This window comes from Sipha flava, unplaced genomic scaffold, assembly GCF_003268045.1.
Source record: "Sipha flava isolate LNK unplaced genomic scaffold, YSA_version1 50_pilon_pilon, whole genome shotgun sequence".
Classification (NCBI taxonomy): Eukaryota; Metazoa; Arthropoda; class Insecta; order Hemiptera; family Aphididae; genus Sipha; species Sipha flava.
Window position 1 is genome coordinate 1,250,386 of NW_020273428.1, and position 19,864 is coordinate 1,270,249.

At 30.6% G+C, this 19,864-nt stretch overlaps 2 protein-coding genes across 9 annotated transcripts; both read left to right on the plus strand.

The window, feature by feature from the left end:
* The first annotated feature begins 1,112 nt into the window (after window positions 1-1,112).
* Window positions 1,113-11,253, plus strand: LOC112690587 (alpha-(1,6)-fucosyltransferase-like). 3 transcript variants are annotated; one of them, XM_025564628.1, is made up of 11 exons: window positions 1,113-1,642; window positions 3,799-3,994; window positions 4,376-4,623; window positions 5,079-5,100; window positions 6,305-6,652; window positions 8,189-8,384; window positions 8,532-8,781; window positions 8,840-9,016; window positions 9,161-9,311; window positions 9,818-10,078; window positions 10,197-11,253. In XM_025564628.1, exons 3-11 carry the CDS (start codon window positions 4,427-4,429, stop codon window positions 10,281-10,283), a joined length of 1,689 nt encoding a protein of 562 aa, XP_025420413.1. In that variant the 5' UTR covers window positions 1,113-1,642; window positions 3,799-3,994; window positions 4,376-4,426; the 3' UTR covers window positions 10,284-11,253. The 3 variants fall into 3 exon arrangements, with proteins under 3 accessions (XP_025420413.1, XP_025420409.1, XP_025420412.1); XM_025564624.1 differs by lacking the exon at window positions 1,113-1,642 and adding an exon at window positions 3,053-3,207; XM_025564627.1 differs by lacking the exon at window positions 1,113-1,642 and having other exon boundaries at window positions 3,763-3,994.
* Window positions 11,254-14,051: 2,798 nt separating this feature from the next.
* On the plus strand, window positions 14,052-18,224 carry LOC112690589 (alpha-(1,6)-fucosyltransferase-like). 6 transcript variants are annotated; one of them, XM_025564630.1, is made up of 9 exons: window positions 14,053-15,056; window positions 15,400-15,445; window positions 15,997-16,347; window positions 16,461-16,638; window positions 16,712-16,949; window positions 17,204-17,380; window positions 17,469-17,595; window positions 17,697-17,957; window positions 18,044-18,224. In XM_025564630.1, the coding sequence occupies exons 1-9, from the start codon at window positions 14,857-14,859 to the stop codon at window positions 18,098-18,100; spliced, it is 1,635 nt and encodes a 544-aa protein (XP_025420415.1). In that variant the 5' UTR covers window positions 14,053-14,856; the 3' UTR covers window positions 18,101-18,224. The 6 variants fall into 6 exon arrangements, with proteins under 6 accessions (XP_025420420.1, XP_025420415.1, XP_025420417.1 ...); XM_025564629.1 differs by having other exon boundaries at window positions 14,055-15,056; window positions 17,469-17,616; XM_025564634.1 differs by having other exon boundaries at window positions 14,954-15,009; window positions 17,469-17,616.
* The last annotated feature ends 1,640 nt before the right edge of the window (window positions 18,225-19,864 follow it).

Sequence of the window (19,864 nt, forward strand, 5' to 3'; positions counted from 1 at the left end):
TAAGTACCAATGTTAATATTATGTTTCATATTTTTCATTTGGTATAAAATATTAAGAATTGTTAACACCATTAGTAAATAATATCAGTGTATCAAGTTCGGTGTACAAATTATTATTAAAATCAAGGACTGGAACCTATTGGGATTTTCGATTCCATTTCCGGTTTAGGTTATTAAATTAATTTCTTAAGGGTTCTAATTTCGATTCCGGTTTTGTAGAAAAAAAATAAGCTTGCTAGAACTGAATAATATCAATTCAAAAAAATAATGGTTATTTTAAGTTATTAGAAAAAAACGTTGATACTAGGCATAAATGTTGTCCTCATACATTTTTTGTGAGTTTACTAAGCCACAAGTTTTTTGAACATAGTAGCTAATTAATACTCTACTTTGAAACATAAAAATAAAATTTATCTACAAAAGTTAAATTTGAATTAATTCATATATTCTTTGTAAAGTGTAAATGTATTTGTTTTACATCGTTTGGGATCACCACTAGTCGATTTGTATGTTTTTAGTTTTTCCCAAACGGAAGTGTTTAGCAAGAAAAAAGCACATTTTCATTCACTGCACTTAGAATCTAAAATATTTACACATCGGATAAAATTTATGAATTCATATTATTATTTATTTTACTTAATACTTAATATTCAATATACTTATTGTAATTTAATAAACTTCAAGAAAAAATAATAATAATAAAATACAAAGATAATCGATTTTTTTTTTACGCTTGATTGATGATATTGTTTCGAACTCAGATCTGTAATTTTTTTTAAATAAAACGTATTAAAAACTTTATTGTATATTTCGTATATTATAAACTTACAACTGTAATCGTTTTTATTTTTTTTTAAATAGTCTGTTTGTACATACATATTATTAACTGAAGTGCGACTTGTTGGTCTAAGTCGAAAAAAATGTATTAATCTTATATCTATATATATATATATTAGGCTCACCAATACACGTGTTCTTATCTGAAACGGGATTAAAGTCCGTGTAAATAAAATACACGTGTATTTGTAAATACCCGTCATTATCCGTGTATCTAAGTACCCGACATTACCCGTGTATTTTATTCTCCATGTTTTTGTATGGTAATAATTGTGATTTCTCTATTATTAAATATTAAATTTCTGGATTTCGAAGACAATGCTAACATGAACAAAATTAATTTCCAACAATAAGGCCCCTTTCACATGACGCTACACGGCCATGGTGGCGCCACCAAAAAGTATAGCCACCAAACACACCACCAGACACGTTATTTTACTATTTTATTTTACAATGTACAACATTCAAACAAACTAATTAAACCAATATTTAGTTCCAAAGTGGAAGTTGAAGAATTAACATGTGTTGCTTATTTGTACAGCTACTACGTCTACTACAGACGTGCAAAGAAAAAAAAACGGGAAGTTTTGGGTACATTCATTAATTGCTGATCGCTCAGCAAAAGGCTTATTCAATTTATTTTACTATGATTTAAGAAAATATGAAGACAATTTTTTTAATTATTTAAGAATGTCGATTAGTTCATTTGATGAACTTTTCGGCATTCTTAAAGATGATTTAACCGACCAACATACCAATATGAGAGACTGTATTTCACCTGTAGAAAAATTGATCGTAACTTTAAGGTAAGTTATATATTGGTATATTTAGTAGTATTCAAAAGCTAGTATTAAATACACGTGTATCAGTAAAAAATACCCGTATATTAAAAACACAGTTATTAATAGATATAATACACGTGTACACGTAACGAGGGTACACGAATACTCTAATAACCGTGTATGACTACGACCCCTAATATATATAAATATATATATATATATATATATATAAATGGATTTCTGTCTATTTTTTGACTTTTATGCATTCCTAACCGGCTGGACCGATTACGACAAAATTTGGTACAGAAATATATCAGACCTATGAGCAGAAGATAGGCTGAGTTTAAAAGTGATAGGCCCCAACCCCGGGAGGTGCTCAGACATTTTGAGATTTACTATGAAAATTTTTATAGATGATTGCTATTAGTTCAATAATAATAATTATTATTATTAATGCCAAAGAAATTACTATCCCTGAATTTGTTATTATTATTTTTTATTATTTGTTTCCATGGCGCGTGCGTTAAGTACTTCAAGCATTTAAACTCATTATATGGGACAAATATACTATAGCGCAAAAAAAAGCAATGGAAGCACTTGATCGTACATTAAGAGATATACTAGGGAGAGCTCTTCAGGGGCTCACTTATTTTATTGTCTGGTAATTTTCGAGAAACTCTATTAGTCAGTGGCGTAACTTGGAAAAAATCTAGGGGAGGTAAAATAATTTATTAACCATGATCAAAATCTTAAGTCCCCTTAGTTATCTTATAATATGTTAAATAATATATTACATTATTTCTTTACTTATGATAATTCAAATATTTGTGCTATTGGATTATGTGGGAAGAGGCAAAATGACCTAACCTACCTTTGGCCCACTCAAAATTATCAGGAGGGGAACTTGCCTCTTTTGCCACTTCCACAATTATGCCACTGCTACCAGTTATATTACGTTCAACACCAGCTGTTGAGTTAAATGCATATCTCAAATCATCAGTTTTATGACAACACGTATATAAATTGAATTTTATGACGAATATGCGTGTACATCTACCAAAACGACGCATCATCCGATGGTTTCGCAAAATAATTGCTGGAAATGGGTAATGGGAAACTAGTTGATTATTACATTACCAACAAATTTCTATAAAATAACAGCAATGGCCAATGAACAATTTTAGCACACACATAATAATGTGGTAATAATGTACAGCAACTAACAAACATTTGACACACAAGTGTGATTCAATAATTTTAATTAAACACGTATAGTTTAGATTTTTCAGTGCGTCGTCTGTTGTTTATGCTTGTTTTCCCCTTCGATCAAGTATTTACACAAGTGGTGTTTCCACTTGTAAATCGAATAATCTTATTTTCATGGCGATTTTACCATCACCTAAAATTATTATTATTTGTTTAAGTTCATCAACGTTCGATTAATTTACCTGAACATACTTTTAATGTGGTACGATTTATGTATGGGATACGCTTAATCGTGTAAAATTTAAAAATATTATTTAACATTTAAATTTAATAAACCTTTATATTTGCTACACTTATAATTCATAATATACTCATATTATTAGGTGAGTTATTGTTTTGCTTCACAGTTTACAATATAATTTTTAAATTTTTAATATAATAACTTTACTCAAGGATATTATACGAGACCATTAATTAGTTATTATTCTCGACACTTCACGGCGTAAGATTTATCTATTACTAATATCACGGAATTACAATAAACAATGCAAAACTGAAAATGATAATTTAAACATAACTATTAATCATTTAAAATTATTAATCACCTCTACAGTGTTTTAATCTAAATGTTGAACTATAAGTTGGATTATAATATACAGTTATTTTGGTACGAATATAATGCTCCGTATTAGGTGGTTTGTCTTGTAGTTGGAAATTAATTGAAGGCATTTAGCATATAAACAGGCAGTACTTTTGAAATTTTATGAACATTTCATTTTTAATATATAATACAAATGACCATAGGATATCGTAGCATTGACTGCTACAAAATAAAAAATTCATTAATTTGAGACTATAAGTTTCGAAAAAATGATTTTAAATTCGAATATCAATACAAATAAACAGTGTATTATCAGTGGAAAAATTCCAAATAAATGTTTGTTTCTTAATTTATTACTTTAATATTATTGTAGTGAGCCGGACTCAAAAAACTGACTCAGTACTTTTAACGACGAAATCCACTTTTGTAGCAACCTTCACGGCAACGGTCCAACGGAGACGAATGGTTTAAGAAAATAAAATGATACTTTAAAACTAAGTTAATAATATATTTTCTTTACTGAGACAAAACAGGAGTAACTGCGTACATACACGTCAACTACTTTACTGGTAAGTTAAATCATGTCTAAATAAGTATTGCCACTACATCCATATTTATACACAGATATTTGGGCGTAGTGCATAAGGTGGTCAAGAATAAGGAAAAGTATGAAGGCTTTTTGTTGTTCCAGATTAATAAAAATAGTATATAATATATAAAAAAATAATATTAATATTCCCAATTTCTTATACTAATAAAATATACCCGTTTAACATATTAACTAATAACCCGTCTTCCAATATAAAAATAGCTTAATAAATAGTTTTTTCGACAACCCCCAAGGAAAATAAATTAAGATAAAGATAAAATAGTGGTTTTGATTATGTCGTAGTGACCTTGATAATTACATTATTATGTTGTAATGAAGAACCATCAATTTCTAATTTTAGATACATACATATTATATTATATGTACATCAAAATCCGTAATCATTGAAGAAATGAGAATAAACAAAAGGCTGCGAACTTTCATTGTTTTAATGATTTTTCTATGGGTAATTTATATGCTGTCTCCAGATTTCAATCACAATGATGAAGTATATTTAAACAAGAAACTTCATGAAGCTATAAATGAACTAAAAAAACTGCATATCGAAAACAAAAATTTAAAGCTAAAAGTGACCAGCTTGCATAAAATGTATTTTTATCTCTGCACCATATTATGCGAACATAGTTTGGAAGATTAATTAAATACGCTAGTCTATATTATAATATTTTACAAAAATTAAAAATTAATTTCTAATGCCTGTTTGATATGTATATTATTATCATTAAAATGATGGCAACCTATGTTTCAGTTAAAAAGTATAGTATCATTTTCATTTTGAAACTCTTTATTACAATATGATTTTATTTCACAAATTATCATACAGAACTGTAAAACAGCTAAACATTTCTAATAATAACAAAATCAAAACATTTTGGCTAGACTGTAATTTGAATTTATTTACGATTATATTATTAATCATTTTTAACATTCCAATCAAATTAAAAATATGGCGTCATTATTTCTTCCAAACAATTCGAAAAAAATAATGTAACAAAACATATTTTACACATATTTATAATAATGATATTGGTTTATATTTTTAGGTTGGAAAAGCACAAAAATAAGGTAACTATAATTTATGATACCTTATTACAACTATAATTTATGATGTAAAAATTAATGGAATTTATATTAAAATTATTTATGTTTAATAATTTGAAACACGCGTTATATTTCAAATACTTTGTTTTGTATTTTGAAACCATTTTCGCCGTATTCTACGAAATTTCTAATGTTTATTAGTTATAAAACTCGTGCATGTAATATAATAATCATTTTCAACACGTTTAAGTCTATGCGACCAAAAGTATTTTTTCCCTCGCTAATAGTCTGGCACAGTGGAGTAGCGATATGGGTAATCGAGAGGCAGTCACCTCTCAGATTTTTGGGGGGTGAATGGGCAAGACCGTATCTAAAAATTTTCTTCGGGAGGGGTTCAAATCATGTATACTGTAATTTTATTGAATTAAGATTTTAACTTTTAATATTTGGTTAAAAATAAGACAAAAAAATATTTAATCTTCTTTTATCAAAATTATTTTCATTTTATATTATGATATAAAATTTAAAGCAGTCAATGATTAATTGGAGCTTAAGTCATTTTTGACTGAAAATATTTATGTTGGTATTAAAAATAAATAAGTATTTTAAACATTCGTAAAATATTGAAGAAATTTAAGGGGCGGGTCCAACACCTTGGACTCCCCCAGGATACGGCCTTGTGGGTAGGTGTCGACAAAATGTATTTGTCTCTAAAAATTGTTGAACTCGCCACGCCACTGGTCTGACATGTACTATTATTGAACACATGTCCCATCAACAAATATATTTCATTCGATACATTATTATTATACCCTTTTGATTATTTTAGCCTCAGATAGATTCAACCATATATCTGCCTATGGTTAATCATTATTTTTAATATTAAGATAACTTTCTTGTTTTTAGTCTATAGCTGAACACAAAAGTATGATATCAGTAAAGTTCTTTTAACGATTGTTATCTGGTCAAGTCGATTCATTAAATTTATCATCCTTGTTAAACTCTAAGGTCCCTGCTCGATAAAGCCGTTCCTTTGTCCCTTTCTCTATCCCTATTCGTTTGAGCAATCGTATGAAATGATTTACGTAAAAATGTATATCACGTTTTGTTAGCTTTTAGGAATCGGTTCAGCTTAAAAACGCGAATATTTTAATTTAAGAGTGTCCGAAAGGGTTCGACCCCGTTTTTAACCGTAAAATAAAATACAAACGATGCGAACCCTGTACAGAACTCTGACGCGAACGCGTGGAAAGGTCCGCGCGAGCAATACGAACTAGTACGACGCCGGATCTACGCCAACACCAAAGAAATTTGGTACTACATCAGCTCCGAGCTGCGATCGTTGAGCCGGGAAGTGACGGACGTGGACCACGTGGACCGGATGAAGAGCATGGTAGACGAGCATTACAGGTCGCTGCTGAACGACGAGGCCAGACTGGCGGACGTTGACGGTCATTCGGCATGGCGGCACCGAGAAAACAAGTACCTGAGCCGTTTGGTTGAGAAACGGCTGGTCCGTTCGCAGAACCCGCCCGACTGCGGTAATGCGAAAAAACTCGTGTGCAACTTCGTCAACGTGAGTCCCGGGTGAAAACAGATATATTTTATCTGCACATATTATTCTTTTATCACATATTATCTTGAATGTGAACCACGGTAGGCGGCACAGGGATAATTTTCTTAGCGGTGGAAACCATTTGCGCCCATCACACCTTTTTTATAACCCATTTGCGCCCGAAACATTTAACAAAAACAAAAAAAAGTGTTGATCCCGTGCAACGTTGCCAAATTGTATTCTGGAATACAAGCAATATAAGCAATTATAAAGTTAAAACTATTGTACATAGTGATGGGCATAATCCAGTGAAAATAATCGAGTTACTCGATTATTGATAATAATCGAGATATGGTGTCCGGCCGCCAAATTGTACATATTATTTACTGGTTTTAACTATTTTTAATTTTTACGTTACACTCTTATCGATATTATCGAATATCGGTCCATTTTATCTTAATTGCACTTCATGACGACTCACTTCTCTCTGTGTATGCGTAGTGCAACTTTACTCAAACTACAAATTTTTAACTAGAGTATTATACGTGAGTTACGAGTATATAAAAATGGATTTTAATATAATAAATACTACTAAAAATCATGAATGTTTAATTTTTCGTAACTTCAAATTCCACAAATTGGTTTCGAGAAATATAAGTTGGTGTTGCGATAAAAAAAATTGTAGTGTGTATGTAAAAACGAATTGTTTAAAGTCAACATTAATCGATATTAAAGACAGTTTTGACTACAGTAAATAAAACTTAGTGTGAATTAATTAAGTGTTGTTCAACTTAGAAATCCTGGATTTAATGTTAGTTATTGCCATATTGATTAATTTTTTTAAACCCAAAATTTTGAAAAAATTATAAAATTTAAACTATATTATTTAGACAATTATTATTTAAATACTATAATTTATATAAGTATATATTTTATATTTTTTATAATTATACTTATCTACTTAATTTAAGTATTTATCAAGATAAAAATAATCTATATTATAAATCACAATGGCAACGTTGTATGCGAAATTGGTGCATATGGGCTATAAATCGGCAGGTAGTACCTTATCTTTCGGGCGCATTTGTCCACATCCCTCGGGGCGCAAATGTACTACTCTGGGGTGCAAATAGGCTACAGCCGTTCTTAAATCCGTTGAAATACGACTGTGATGATTGTTATTCACGCTATTTTCCTATTGGATTTCCCAACCTTGTGTTACCAGTAACTGGTCTAGAAATATTAAATGAGGGCATAGGGTTTATTTGTATTCACAAAAACGCAAAATATATAATTTTAGTAAACACATATGTATATCAGTTATAATATATTTTAAAATGATAAAATATGATAAACTAATAAGTTCAATAGTCTTTCAACCAATTTGCAATTAAATATATGCCTACCTATTAAATATTTATTACATAATTACATAATACATCAAAGGGAGGGGGCTAAAGCCTCTTAACCGCCTCTCGGATCCGTGCCTGACCATTACCATCTGCTGTGCCCCGACCTTTAGTCCTCCTGCATTGCACGTGTCGTGTTATTTTTCAGAGCCATTGGTGCGGATACAGCTGTCGCCTACACCATTTCATCAAATGCCTGATTATCGCGTACGGCACCGAGAGGACGTTGGTCATAGGCAACCCTGCCAGCTGGGAGTTCACCAGCGGTGGTTGGGACACGTTGTTTTTGCCGCCCAGCACATGTGCGTCGGTGGCGGCGAATGAACCAGTTTTAGAATGGCCCGGTAATCCCATACCTTAATAATGACATATCCTCTTTATCCGTCCGTTTCTGCGTCTTACCACAAGAATTTCGTTTCGTTCCGTTATCGCATGATGACCGTTTCCCATCTCTGTTCGTAATGCTAATATTTTCGCGCGATCATTTCCAGGCCTCCGGGACGTGCAAGTCGTCAATCTCACCCTACCCGAACCCCCATACCCCTCGCCCCGCCTCAGACCACGTTTCATCCCGGTGGTGCTGCCCGAAGACTTGGCCCGCAGGATAAACGTCCTGCACGGTGATCCCGCCGTCTGGTGGATAGGGCAATTTTTCAAGTATTTGCTCCGGCCACAACCGGCAACCAGCGATGCGTTTGACGCATACGCCAAACGCGTGCGCTTCCAAAAACCAATCGTCGGGTAATTAATTCCGTCCGTTCATATTATGTTACGGCTATCAAAAATATGTGTGATGCAGAGTGCATATAAGACGGGAGGACAAGATTTTCAGTGAAGCCGCTCTTCATGAACTAGACGAATACATGTACCACGTCGGAGAGTATTACAAAATCAAACAATTAAACGGTGGAGTGGATAAGAAACGTATTTATTTGGCGACGGACGAACCGACATTGTTCGATGAAGCTAAACGAAAGTGAGTTCGATTAATATCGCTTACAGCTCCATGTGTATAGCCGAGTATTTTTATTGGATTTATTATAGTATTATATAGTATTATATAGTATTATTGGATTTCTATGTCTATTATTATTATTAATATATACATTGTACTGCGTAGATATCCCGAGTATGATATTATTGGAGACCCAAGCTTATCTGAATCTGGAAAATTCGCCACCCGCGAAATGAACCATTCAATTCTGAATATTAATATCGACATCCATTTTCTATCGCTTTGCGACTACTTGGTTTGCACGTTTTCGTCGAATGTATGTATACGTACATTATTTATAAACAATTATTATTAAAATATTAATCGTTATCATCTAGTCAGTAATACCTTTTTTTGGATCATATTATATAATATTTCAATATATTTTCAAAATTATAAAAACCGTCTTGTCAAAAATATCAAATAGTGAACAAATTATAATGAAGATAAATTTTAGTAAAAAACTATACTTGAGTAAAAAAATATATCGAGAGGTTTTTCTAACGTTGTGCTATCTACTCGTATATTTTTTTTTTTTTTTGTATTCCATAATATTTAGTCGTTATCATAATTATATATTAATAATATTTATACAACGTTATTTTCCCGATTCGTTGTCAAAAAAAAACATTATTTTATAGCCGCGTTTACTTTTTTCCAAAAAAATAATAAAAACCACGTTTTGAAGTCTTTTAAAATTACAAAATCATTTTGACAGTGAACTATTCAAAACGTATCGAATTCAACGAATGATTATGAGGTTTTATTTCTCGTTCTACACAGGTGTGTCGATTGGCTTATGAATTAATGAATAGTTTACAACCTGATGCATCCGCTCAGTTTAAATCCCTAGACGACACATTTTATTTTAGCGGTCAAATCCATAGACTGAATATTGCGGTCATACCACATAAGCCCAATAGTACTTTGGAGATGGATATACAAGTAGGCGATCAGATTGAAGTCGCTGGTAACCATTGGAATGGTTATTCAAAAGGAACAAATTTAAGAACAAATAAGACTCTTCTTTATCCTACGTTTAAGGTCGGTACATACTCAATTCATATACTACGAATTAAAAAAATATATAGCATAGTCCGCTAATTTGATTTTAATTGTATTTATACAATGACATATAATATTTTACATTAAATGGTTTCAGGTTACTCCGAAAGTCGAAGTTGAACATTTCGCTACTTATCCCGATATAACAGTGAACACTGATGAGCTAGAAGACGAGAACCAATGACATATTATTAAAAATGAATTGCTGTAAACGCGTTCGATAAAATAAAAAATAAATACATCATCAAACATAACAACAACTAAATATAGTATTGAAATGATCTTGTTACCGACCAAAAATCAATATTGAAAAACATTAGCAGTTCGATAAAGGTGGTTTGATTTTTTTTTTTCTAAAACAGCTGCTTCATATCAAAAATGAGTGGGTGTTTGTCGTGCAACAGTAGTCTTAAACAAAATTTAAAATTTGTATGCTTTAATTTTTACATAAGCTATTTCGTGGTTTATAGTATAATTTGCCGCAGAGTGCGCGAGCTAGTGGTAACGTTATCACCACCGCCACCGCTGCTATGAGCGTAGAAAAACTTATTCTGCTGTTGGCTGTCTAACTAAAATTTTAAGAAATCATGTACGTATTGAATAGTAAATTTGACCTAAATGATTTAATGTCTCGCGAGCAGAATTTATACTTTTATATTCAGGATTTACTAATAAAAAACGGTTGTTTTTTTTTTCACGAAAATTACCGAGTGACTTGTGACGCTCGACGGTCAACGATTTCTTGCAGTAACGAAGTTAACGTTTCAATAAGTTTTATTACAGTACGCTGTATAATATTACCGATTTATACAGGATACAACTCGATAAACAAGATTCAATACCATTATTGGTATGTGGCTTGTCTGACAAGAAATTATAACCAATTCTGTACGATTTAAACTGTTCACATTATTCTATTGGTAGATGAAAAGTTTAAGGTTCTTTAACTATCAATAAAAAGTAATTGAATAGTTTTTATTGCCACCAATGAAAAAAAAAACTTTCTGGAAGATTTGGGTGGAAGCGCCCCTGATCCCCCTTCTCTTCGATATGCGCCTGTAATTATGTAATACAATTTTCCTTATTTATAAAATATACTCATAGTCACGTAAAATAATTCTTCGAACATAATACATTTTTAACATTTCAATAATATTTGCAGAATAAATATTTTAATAGTTCATCAATCACGTAAAAGTATTTTTTATTTGTTTTGGTAAAAATTCTACACAGTTTGCGTCAACGTAACTATAGATTTGCAAATTAAATAGAAATTAATTATAAATATTTATTAAAATAATCGTAAATAAAATATCGAATCGTATAATCAGTGTCAAATGTTTACAGTTAGTTCATGAACTATTAAATAAAAATTACTGTATTAATTGATAATAGAATATTATTATTATTATTATTATTATTATTATTATTATTATTATTATTACTATTATGTTTATTCTATATTCAATGGATTACCTACTTATTTTCAGTGTTGGAACTTATCTAGATAGATTTTTTGTCATCTTTCATCTTATCTAAATAAATAACACTAAGTTATTTAATTACTTATCTAAGATAAAATTTTTACTTATCTAGATAATTGTCTATATTCTTGCAAAGATTAGAGTTATTTTTATTCTTGTACGAAGAAGAATCTAGCAAATCTGAGATCATCAAAATCAGACAAGCCGTTCTTGAATTATTAATTCTGTAAATAACCTGACTTTCTTTTAAACATATAGATTTTGTATTCATAATCATGATTCGTGTATTATTAATAAGTAATTATTATTTCTTGGTATGACATTTTGTTTATATTTTCATGTCGGGAATATATTTTTGGTATTTTTAAACTTAATTTCTTATTTTTCCATGGAAGTTCCAAATATAGTAGGTATTTTATTTTAGTATACACATGTAACCTATATGCTGAATAGTCATTACTTCACTCTTGGAACCCGTAGTTGTCAATACTTATAGCAAGGGCGCCCAAACAGTCGATCGCGGACGATTTCAGAGTCGATTATATTAGAATTTATTTTTAGGCCACAAGCACAAAAATTAATTGTGGTGATTAAGAACAAATTGTCGATAAGTTTTATCTGTATAGTTTTTAACTTTTATTCTGGTTTATAAAAAAAATTTCCAAGAAAGTCAATCTTCAAAGGTGATGTATATTTTTAGTAGATCGTGGCCGAAAAAAGTTTGGCCACATCTGATATATATAATATGATAGTATAATTCGATAAATCCTATTTTTGCCAGCCATGTGCCGATCAAACCATTTATATCGGATATTATGAAATGCAAAGAAATGGTAGATACATGTGCAAAATGTATACGAATTCTAATCAATAGCACTGGAATGTTTAAAAAATGATAGGTAGATGATTGTAAGTTATGATAGTAAGGGTTAAATGGTCCACCCATCAACGTAATGGATAATTAACTAAATTCAACTAGGTATTATTAATTTTATTAATATTTATATTATATCTTTTGTTATATTAATAATGTATGAAATATATTAATCTATAAATGTAGGCCATTGCAATTTACTACCATTTACATAACTTTGACAGGTCACTTGCACATGTTTAATGCTGAATAATTGTTTGCGTATCTACCATATTAGCCGAGATACAGGATCTTGATTGGCGTTGAATGAGTTGCAAACGTATAAAAAGGATGTCTATCAATAAGTATATTATGAACGTGAAATAAATGTTATCAAAGAAGTTGGTATAAGGTTAATATAAATGTACGCACATTAGATTGAAATATATTATTTACATCACACACAACTCAATACTTGGACATAGCATATAATGAAAAAAACAGAAAATGAATTAAAATCCATCTAATTTAAAATGTAAAGTAAAATTTATGAATAATTTAACATGGAATAATTCGTATAAATTACCAAATGCATACATAAAATGGCTTTAGATTAATACTTATAAGCATAATGAATTTATTTAAATTTTATTTCATGCTATACTACGAAAGTAAATAATAAAAATAAGCTGTGTTGGGAATAGATAATGCAAAATTTATCTAGATAAAAATGAAAGATAAAAAAAATTAAAATATCTACATAAAGATGAAAGATAATTTCATTTTTATCTAGATAAAAAAAAAAAAATATTTTCAAAAAATGTTATTTTTTGGTCAATATTTCATATTCTAATAATATCTATGAAAACTCAATTATAATCATTATTATCAATAGGTACCAGATATTTAATGTTTATTGTAGTATTGTAGCGTACCATTAAGCAGTATTTATATTTAATGACAGTTAATCACTAAAATGTTACCAAAAAAAAAAAAAAAATGTAAATTTCTCTGTACGTATCAGGATGAATACAGAATACATAAAAAATTATTTTAAGTTAACAATATTGTTTTCCGTATAATATTAATTTGATGATTTTCATTATTCTATAAGTCAGAAGTGACCAAACTTTCTTCGGTCACGATATATTAAAAATAACCTTTGAAGATCCACTTTCTTGGAAAATTTTTTTATAAACCAGAATAAAAGATTAAAACTATACAAATAAAACTTATCGACAATTTGTTCTTAATCACCACGGTTAATATTCGTGCACCTGATATATGTTTCGATAAAGGAGTTCATAATGCATCGGAAACAAGATTTATGCACACAGTGTGGGCTTAAATTTATTTAGTTACAGTAGCTGTAACATTAGTCCACCACGCATCATAATATAATAGAATTATAAAATTTCTTATTTTTGTGGTTATAACTTCATGATTTTTAAGTTTACCGCATTCAAATTAAAACGGAACTACTAGCAAAAGGTCAGTTTTTTTTATCCTAAAATTTAAATTTTTAATATTATTATTACTACTTGAAAATATTTTAGTATAAACTAAATGTCTTATGTTAATGTGTAAATTATATATATATATATGTATATTATAACATTACTAAAGAACGATATTCATTTAAAAGTACATTTTCAGCTCTGTGAATTAATGCCAACTTTGAAAGCTGTGAAAGCAGTGTTGCCCCCACTGTGTAACGAGGTATAATTGGATTTTCAACTATAGGTACAGGAGTATAAACTTTTGCTAGCAGAAAATTGTTAACTGCCACATAAAAACTAATAAAATAATAGTTTTTTTTCTTTTTCGCCATTAGACACAATGTGCCGACCGTAACCCGTAACAGACAAATAATTTTACCATTGCAGTACTCAAAGAATAAAACTATCTCATAAATCATGATATTAAAACTAGTTGAATAAACAAGGACGTTCGTTGTTTCATAACATCCAACGATGTCGCTAGTGTTTCGGAGGACAGCCGATCGTTTTGTAAACAAAGTCGACTCGTAATACCACGATAAATCATAGTAATATCCAGAACTCCCGAAATAAATCACCTGTCGGAAATAAAAAAAAAAAATGTAAAAAAATACGTGCCATACGTGAAAACGATTTATCGGCAGGTGGATTGTGTGAACGAAAACATGTGGCGGTAATCCGTCGCCATCGAATCGCGGACGCATTACATTTTACCTCGTCCGACTGGCCGATGAGAGAACTCGGCGTGGGCTCAGCCGGAGACGAAACCCATACGAATACGAGGTGGTCCGAGATCCAGCTGCAACCCTGTGGCCGGTTATCGTAGCTCGTACACCGTAGCCACCGTAGCTTGGACGAAGCGTGTGCGATTGCGCACTATCGCCGTAGCTTGGCCCCGTCCAGACCAAACCCGACCACGCGATGAATTACCCGCTGCACGTTTTCGCGTTCTTCTTGCTCGTGTGGATCGCGTTCCAGTTTTGGGTGCTGCGAGAACCCGAGAAGGAACGGGACAGCGACAACCTGAGCCGACTGCACCAGAGACTGACCGAAACCGTTCTATTGATGAACAAGGTACGCGCGGACAACGCCGAGCTGGACGTTCAAATAGAGCACTTGAAGTATTTTTTTATTATTTTTATTACAACCCCTAGTGCTAAAAAACAACCACGGGTATTATCACCTTTTTAACCTTAGCACGTGCGCTTGAAACGTTTTCGCGACAATTGTCCCCCCCCCCAGAAAAAAAAAACCGTACGGATTACCGTCACGAAATCGTCAGTGTTTTATACATACAATTGTACCATATTTGGTAGAGAGAGTAGGAGCGTTAAAATTGATTAATTGCACCGGGCGCTAATTATGCAAGGCGCGGAATACTCAAAGGTATAGATTATAATATTTTTTATTCAATTTATATATAAATTACATTAAATTGATAGTAACTCAGTGTTTTTGTTTTAGATTAAGAATACAACAAGTAAAAAGTACTTCCGACAAAATACACATGGTAACTTTTTAACACATAATTATCATTACTTTATAATAACTAGGTAGTTAATCTTAAATTATTCTGTCAAATTTTGATTCTGAATTGAATTAACTTAAAAACCTGAAATCCAAAATACCAATAAGTTATACTCCATATATTCTTTCCTATTTAACTTTAAAATATATTTCTTATTATAATGTTTATTTAGTTAATAGGTACAGCAGACATAATCCTTCAAACAAATTATTATAAAGTGGTTATTGTTAAAATTCTATAAAAAAAAGAAATAGCCATAAGATATTGGAAACTTACTCTAATTTTAGACACCTCATCAAATAAACGATATAGGCTCAAAATTGAATAAATACAAAATTATTTTCACTACCACTTGAACATTTAAAGTTAGGATTAATAATGTAATTAAATATGAATAACACGAAAGATAAAAAAAAATTATCTACAAGTTAAAAAAAACAAATAAATATTTTGAAATCGTGGGAAATATCTACTTTAGAAAGCACCGAGTGTATTGTAAGTACAGAGATATTATAGTAAGATCGTGTGTATAGGACACCTTCAATGCAACTTTAATCGTCCCATCCAAAGAGTATGAACTTCTCCGGCGCCGTATACACTCGAACGTTAAAGAGTTTTCGTATTACGTCAATTCCGAACTCGAATCATTGGACAGAAAAGAGAAAGGCACGGTGAGACGTATTAAAGAGATGAAAAACATGCTCGTCGAACACTTTAGGTCATTGTTAAAAGACATAACCGATTTGGCCGACGTCGACGACCATTCGACCTGGCGAGAACAGGAATCTGAAAACTTGAGCAGACTAATACAAAACCGATTAGATGATCTACAAAATCCGCTAGACTGTTCCATAGCTAAACAGCTAGTTTGTAATTTAAATAAGGTGCGTTCGATTATAAATTTATATTTGCTTACAAGATATACTTATAGTTCGTAATACTATTGCAACATTCGTAATATTAGTTACCTTAATATTGTGTAATATCTATGGTTCAGGTTTATGGATTCAGTTATAAATTTCACCATCTTGTTTACTGTTTCATTGTCGCGTACGAAACCCAAAGAATGTTAGTTCTAACTCCAATGAAATACAATAACGTGTGGCAGAAATTTTTTTTTACCTTAAATGGAACATGTCCATTGGTGATGAATAAATCGATTTCTCAATGGACAGGTACCTATTAATTTTCAACGGGTATAGTTTTTATTTTTACAAATAACATATTCAATAAAACCATGTTCTACAGGAAATCAAACCGATCAAATAGTGCAATTACCCATAATCGATGACGTCCACCCGAAACCTCGTCTTCTTCCTCCGGTGTTACCCGATGACTTTGCTTCGCGGTTAAACGTTTTGCATGGGGATCCTATGGTCTGGTGGATAGGCCAGTTTCTCAAGTTTATTTTCCTACCACAACCAACAATTAGTAATATATTTGATGAGTGTGCTGAGAAAATGAAATTCCAAAACCCAACTGTTGGGTAAAGTTAATATTAAAATATTTATACACGTATGTGTTTAATAGTCACTAAGTACATAGCTTTGTTTCACAAACAATAGTAATCATATGATTTAGAAATTGCAAATGTATTAAAATCAATTAGTTTTAATTGAAACAAAAACAATGTACCTGTGACCCAAGCTTACTATAAACATTCAATTTATAAGTATGCAATTTAATAGAATTAAATATTATGAAAAAATATTTCTATATTTATAAATTTACTCTACATAGAGTACATGTTAGAAGAGCTGACAAAATCAATAAAGATGCTGGCTTCCACGCATTAGAAGAATACATGATTCATGTTGAAGAATACTATAAGCTAAAAGAATTAAGTGGTCAAATTAAAAAGAAACGAATTTATTTAGCTACAGACGAACCAAATTTATTCGCTGAAGCTAAACGCAAGTATGTAAAATCCGATTTTAATCCATTGTCTGCACATAGTAGTAATTTATCGAACCATATAAGGTATCTAGTCGTTAAACGTTTTTAGGTATCCAGAGTATGAAATAATTTGCAACGAAAATATATCTAAAACTGCGTTCAAAAAATACGACTTGAGAAAATCGTTAATTGATTTAATCATTGACATACATTTTTTATCGCTCAGTGACTACCTAGTTTGTACATTTTCCTCGCAAGTAAAATATAATAATAAAAATATACTAGTATTACACTACATACTGAAATTCATTTTAAGTTCAACCTTTGACGTGCTCAGGTGTGTCGAATAGCCTACGCGCTAATGAACAGTCTCCATCCCGACGCATCGGAACGGTACGCTTCGTTAGACGACATTTATTATTTTGGCGGTCAAAGTCATAGGCTGAATGAAGCCGTGTTGCAGCACAATTCCAATAGACCGCAAGAAATTGATCTACAGATAGGAGATCAAATTTTCGTCGACGGCAATCGCTGGAATGGTTATTCGAAAGGGAAAAATTTAAGGACGCATAAAACCGGCCTCTATCCTACGTTCAAAGTATAACACAATATTTTCTACATTTAAAACGCCAATGTTTGTTTACCGAACACTAACAAATTTCAAAATTAATTTTTTTTTTCTAGGCCATTTCAAAAATTGAATCAGCAATTGTTCATGCGTATTCCAACAGTACAGCATAATTATTAGTGGCATTTATAGCTTATACGTTTTACTTATATCTTTATATTTGTGAAACAGTTCATTAATAATATTACAAACGATTACATTCGAATATTGACGTACAATTAAAATAATTAAAATAGTAAAAACTATTATTAAAAAATTATTATGATAGTGTTTTCATTAGTTGCATGTTAGGTAAATTCTTTCTACCGTCATGAAAAAATACCTAATATTCATAAAAATATTGTCGTTTAAATTAAAATTTAATATATTTGCGCTATATTTTTAATTTTTTCATTAATATAAATATTTATAATTTATTAAGTATAAAAGCACAATAAGAAAATTTGATTAATAAACAAGAGAAAAAAGATATGAACACGTGATGGAGGAAGCAACTCATTAGTAGCACCTCTATAAAATATACATATACACACTCATACAAGTACATACATGTATCAATTTATATTTGATATTTTTTTTATTTTTTTTTCTGTATGTTATGACGTCATGTGGCCAATTTCTTTTAAACCTTTGAATTGAATTTCCTGGAACAGTAAGAGAGGACATTGCATGTATATAGGGCATGGCCGTTTTCGAACAAAAACGTACCTTCCCTTTTCGGCCGATTCACTTTTCAACCAATTTTAAAATATGTCGATTCACTTTTCGACCAAATTTAAAATACGCCGATTTCCTTTTCGACTAAAACAAAAATGTATATAATAAATTTAAAATAATAAAATAATGATGTACAATTTGTGTCAATACTTAATTATTAAAATATTAATATAAAAGAGAACGATATTTAGTATCTAGTTCTGATCTCATATAGTAATGAAAATTGTTAGCATTTTTTTTTTTCGAAAAATCGGAATTTTAATTTTAAAACTGTTAGGACTTCGCTCGTTACGCTTGCAAGCTCCAATCACAAACTCGAGTGCCACTGCATGGTACTTTTCGGGGGGGGATGGGGCTTCGCCCTAAGGAGAATTATAGTCTAAGCTTAACCTAATTTTTATACAAACCTTGATACTGTTGCAAATGCGATTACGCTCTGTATGTGAACCTAAAACCTCGCTATATTATAGTAGTTTCCATCATAATCAAATATTGTAAATCATTATTTTATTATTTCAAATTTATTGTACACATTTTTATTTTGGTCGAAAACGAATTCGCCCTGTGTGTGTTTTAAATAATATTATTTTACACTATGGAATACTATATGTAATGGAAAGAAATACTGATGTTCATTTTTTTTTCCAAGTACGTATAATGTTAAAAAATATGTATTCATCGGCGATCATAATATTTTAAACTGTTATTAAATTTGTTATAGTTAAATTAATAATCAATTTTGATACCATATATTAATTATTTTAAAAAAAAAAAAAGGCATAGTACTGAAATCTCAGAAAAGTTGGAACTAAAAAGTTTATATTTTATTTGTGTGGATAAATATACCATACATTGTGTTTATTGTATGTATCCGTAGGTTAGTTAATCTTGAAATTATACTAACCGTAAAAATATTACTATGTCGCGTCACTACTTTTTTTAAAACACCGTGAAATTTGTTAGAACTTTTAAAGAAGAAAAACTGAGTTTTATTGCTATTTTATATTTTTTTAAAGTTTTTAGAACTTAATTGCTTTATATTTATTGCTTAATATCATATGTTTATCCCGTACATATTTTTAGAACTCCAACATCTGCAGTCTGCTTATGATTAACGAGGACAAAGCTAACAACTGTTCGATTATGTTTATAATATATTT